Source organism: Neolamprologus brichardi, chromosome 9 (genome assembly GCF_056152115.1).
Source record: "Neolamprologus brichardi isolate AB-2024 chromosome 9, ASM5615211v1, whole genome shotgun sequence".
NCBI lineage: Eukaryota > Metazoa > Chordata > Actinopteri > Cichliformes > Cichlidae > Neolamprologus > Neolamprologus brichardi.
The window spans coordinates 10237501-10242209 of NC_142112.1; the positions used below are offsets into that span (position 1 = coordinate 10237501).

At 45.5% G+C, this 4709-nt stretch overlaps 1 protein-coding gene across 1 annotated transcript in view; it reads right to left on the reverse strand.

The window, feature by feature from the left end:
• The window catches only part of nid1b (nidogen 1b), a 44004-nt gene extending 39541 nt beyond the window's left edge, over nt 1–4463 (reverse strand). Inside the window, exon 1 of the mRNA XM_087845890.1 lies at nt 4176–4463. Coding sequence (XP_087702016.1) covers nt 4176–4388 — 213 coding nt within the window. The 5' untranslated portion in view covers nt 4389–4463. The remainder of the gene's footprint in view (nt 1–4175) is intronic.
• Between the last annotated feature and the right edge of the window lie 246 nt (nt 4464–4709).

The following is a 4709-nucleotide window of genomic DNA, read 5'->3' on the forward strand; positions in this document are numbered from 1 at the left end:
TAACGTCCTGGTGTGTGGTGATTTCCTGAATCTACTAATGAACTTTGAGAAGACACCTCTCCTGACTTTAACACTATGCTATTTAAAAGCATGTCATGGACTTGCCAGTGTCAAGCATGTTGGTGGTAGCACTGTGCTCTGGGACTGGTTTGCTGCCACTGGTACACTGTGCAGTGACAGAATAATGAAGAAGGAGCACTATCTTCAAATTCCCCAACTTCACCTCAAATCAACAGTTAGACGATTGAAACTTGGACACAGTGGAACAACGATCCCAAGCACACATCACTGTTTTTGGAATAAAGCAAGCTAGCATTAAGGTTCTGGGATGTCCCTCTAGACGCCCCCAAACTCGGGTCTTCTGCCCAGAAGACTCATCACACTTGTTGATGGCTACATGTGCAACGTGCTAAGAGATGTTTAACCCAATATTAGTGGGGGTGTATGCATCTATTTGAGCCATGTATACACTTTTGACCTGGTTTGGATTAGCGAAACTCCAAACTTTAATCCAACTCAAGCATTTCAAAGTAATTAATGATGCTGTACAATCACTCCACCGTAGAAAACGGACAGTTCAAAGAAACTGACAATCACGCACATGATGAGTGTATGTCTGTATGTAATCATTAGTGTATTAGCTAAAATCATATGCCATATTGTACCAGTGTACACAAAATGCTGTAGTGAGCACACCGCCTCTTCCAGGCTATACCAAGACATCTGCATCACCCGAACTACAGGACAGGACTGTTTTCGATGTGTGTTACACTGAGGCAAAGCCCAGCGATGGAAAATCAAGGGTGAAAATGGCTCTTCAAACTGTCACTGATAAAATGCTGCATTTATAATTTGCATCTCACTAATAAACCATTTGTTACATAAAGACATTAAAGACATTAAACCGGCAGCTGCCTGGGTCTCACCATCGTAACAAGCGCTCAATGTTGGGCCAAAACACATGACCCAGCTGCTGCAGCCTTTGTAGAGCCTACGATGTAACCTAGCTAACCGTCCAATGCCGCTGTCAGCATTCATGCTTGTGTGTAATGATGTGTTCATGTGTGGTCGTCTCCCGGGGTTTCGTACGTGGTGCCAGCCAAGAGAAAAAATAAAACACTGGGATTGTTTTTCCTTCTCGCTAGCTTTCACCTAAGCATGATATAGCATGTTCTGAAATTCAAACGTACAGCTCTGCTACCACTTCCAACATAAATGAAGACAGAAAACTAAACAGCAGTGACGTTTGAAGGGTTACTGAAGTTGGGCTAGCTGGTATATAATGATGTGCTACATGATCGCTATGTTAGCATAGCATAAACACAGTGAAGCTGGAGGATGAACGCTAACTTTTTTCCACTCGATAAAAGTTAACATGAGGGTTCCTGATGGTTAGAGACAAATGCAGTCGCATGGCAAATATCCTTGGGCAAGATACTAACCCCAAATTGCTCTCCGATCCGTCCATCGGAGTATGAGTGTGTGAATGTTAGCTATAAAGCACTTAGAAAAATGTGCGAATGGGTGAATGCACAAGTTGTGTAGAAAGGCGCTATATAAGAACCAGTCCATTTACAATACGAGGTTAGTCATTGATATACTGCAACAACATGGGAATAGAGCCGCTGTGAGAGGATTCAGCATTAATGAATCAATGGTACAGAAGTGGAGGAAGCAAGAAGAATGAGTTGAAGAATAAGTTTTTATCCGATTTCGTTTCGCTTAATGCGCCTGATAATCTGGCGTGCCTTATGTATGAAAACAGACCCGTTCATCAACAGTGCGCCTTATGGTCCGAAAAACACGATATGTTGGACGACACTGTGTGGAGCTGTTAAAGGCCTGGCTCAACATGCAGTACTGTATGTACTGTTTAAGGAGCTGTAGCAGCACCCCGGGCAAACTTGCCAGGACGTTGCTGACATCACACATGTCTGACCCCTGAGATCATCATTATCAGTGTGAGAACAACACAGGGAGGAAGCACCCTGAGACGTGACATCTGGTTTGGGAGGACAAATGTGTCATTCTTCCATGTTCCAGATGTGCCGGCTCTCCAAAGAGCCTCCATTTACTCCCAAACTACAACCCAGATAACCTCCTCAGCAGCAAACACTGGAGCTGAGCCAGGAGACTGCATCGTGTGGTTTTCAACCCAGGCATCATATTAAATGTAAAGGACTCATAAACACTGGTGAAGCACAAAGCAGCAGGATGTTACTCGCTCTGACGCGGTGGGACTGGTGATGGATAGATGGAGATGCTTGAAAAAGAGCTGGTGGGGGCCGACTACACACTTACTATTAGATCTTCACACTGAGCGAAACCCAGCAGCAGAGGCTGAGAGCAGCGTTTAGTTTCATGCTTTCACTCTGAAACTCTGTTAATACAACTTCATAATGTTTAAATGAGGAGATATTAACACTCAACCTTTGGTTGATATTCTATCATCTGCATGAAAATGGAAGAAGCACAAAATCAGAGACTTTTCTCTGGAAGGGAGGAAACACGTCCTAACACGGCACATTTAAAAAAGGAATATCGTTTGGAAAGCACACCCGAGTTTAAATCTCCACCAGCACTTTGAAGCTTTTCCACTCGAGCCTTGTGTCACCCACCCACTCGGACTCGACGTAATGATGAATCAGGGTTCACTATCCCACCCAGTGACACACTGATGTGCAGACCGGCGTGGCCGATCAAACCACCAACTTCTGATTGATAGATTTTGCCACAGCTCCTTAAAGCTCTTTGACTGTTAGCTTCACCTGTGGGTTCAACAGGAAACCAACATTCATACATTTCCTGTCCTGCAAATCACTCGTTCTTCCCCAGTAACAGCTCTGTGTCTGAAATAATGTGAAAAGACAGGAGTTTACTGGAGCTGGACCTTGACTGTGTCTCATCAACTTCCTGTCGAGCCAGGGAGATGTGTGTGGTCTTTTTGTTTTAACAGGGGGTGGAAACAAACAGCCGTGGGACAGAAGAGCAGTCGACATGGATGCGTGAGGAGAGCGTTCAGCAGGTGTGCAAATCTGAGCACATCAGTCTAAAAGTGTGTGACAGAGCTCTGTGTGTCATCCTGACTGGACGTCTCTCTGTGGAGACGACTGCAGCAACATGTTTACAGTCAGCAACTCTGACCACCGTGCTTTCTATTTTTGCCCCGCCCCCCAAAAAAGCCACAAACGATACTGAGGCTGACACAGTCTATGAGGTTTAGTATTAAATATTTAATACTTACTTTGTTACTATAATACTACAGTTTCTGTCACAGTTAATTTTACCTGTTATAGAGTGAAATCATCTTTGATCAAACACTGAAGCGTTGGACACGAGCGAGCTGGGAGCAGCCTGGCTCTGCTCCAGTAACAGCTCACATTTAAATTCACATATTCATAAAGAGTCGAGCACCTGTGTCAGACTGAGCCAATCCAATCGCACACCTGTCTGTTCACACGACAAAACCTGAGATATGTCACACAAACCCACAAATCAAACAATGAAAGCAGCAGGAGGATGGGGAGCTCACAGCTCTCAGAGGACAGAGGCGCCAATAAAAAAGCTTATCAGGTGACAAACAGACAACGACTGCACTCCTCAGGTAGGTGTGTGGAGCCTGAAACGAAGGCAGAGCTGTATTTACAAAGTGAACTAAGTTTGAATCATCAAGAGTGAGTGAAAGACGGAGCGGAGCGTCCTGGAGCAAAGCGATGCCACTTCAACTGGAGCTGAACGAAAAGATGAAGAGCTGTGAGACTTCACTGAAAACGTCACTTAAACATGTGATCAGCGTTATAAAGATGGAGGACATCCTCACCTCTCTGACCACACACCTCTGAAAGCAGTTCCCAGACATGTTTCGCTAAACTTCAGCGTTCAGCCAACATGCGCACGCAGCGCACGCAGCGCGCTGAACCTGACCATGAGCAGATCCTACAGGACGCAAAACCTCACAGCGACTTTACTTCAGCCCTCAGCTTTGTCCTTAGAAACTCTAATAAATCAGAAATGATTTCTCCCACTGGGCCTCTCAGTCTTTACCAGCTTCACTTCACTTTGGTTTTTGAAAGGTGACAAAAAGCTGATTCTGGATTTTTTTTTTCTGCGTACTCCTCTTTTTAGAAAGAAACTTTAACACATCATCATCATCATCCTCTGGATATGACACTCACATAAACTTTGTCGTATTTTTCCTCCAAGTACACCAGTGACCCTTTCAGAGGCAGCGCGGCCGTGGAGTCGGAGCCGGGTGGCAGCTGCAGGTCTCCGGCTGCTTCTCCAAACTCAAACAGCTCCTCCAGCTTCAGAGCCCGAGTCACAGCACCCAGACCCGCCAAGGACCAGCAGAGCCACCAGCAGAGTCGGGACACGGCCTTCATCTCCATCTTCACCTGAGGATTCCCACCGACCTACGAGCTGAGCGCAGCGGCGGAGTGAGGACGGGCGCACGGATGGATGGATGGAGAGCGATGGGAGTGACGACCGCACAACTTCCGGTGACTTTTTCAAAATAACGTGAAGTAAAGTTAGAACTTAGAACTTTTTAAAAGATAATTGTTTAAAACACTGAGTGAGGGACAGCTTTAGAAATGTGCGCCATGCTTTTTTGCTTTTAGCCTTTACACGTGACGTGTTGTCTAAGTTGGACTCGTGTCTGTAAAATATAAGTTTGTTACACAGTGCTGCGTCGGTCCCATGCGTCACTG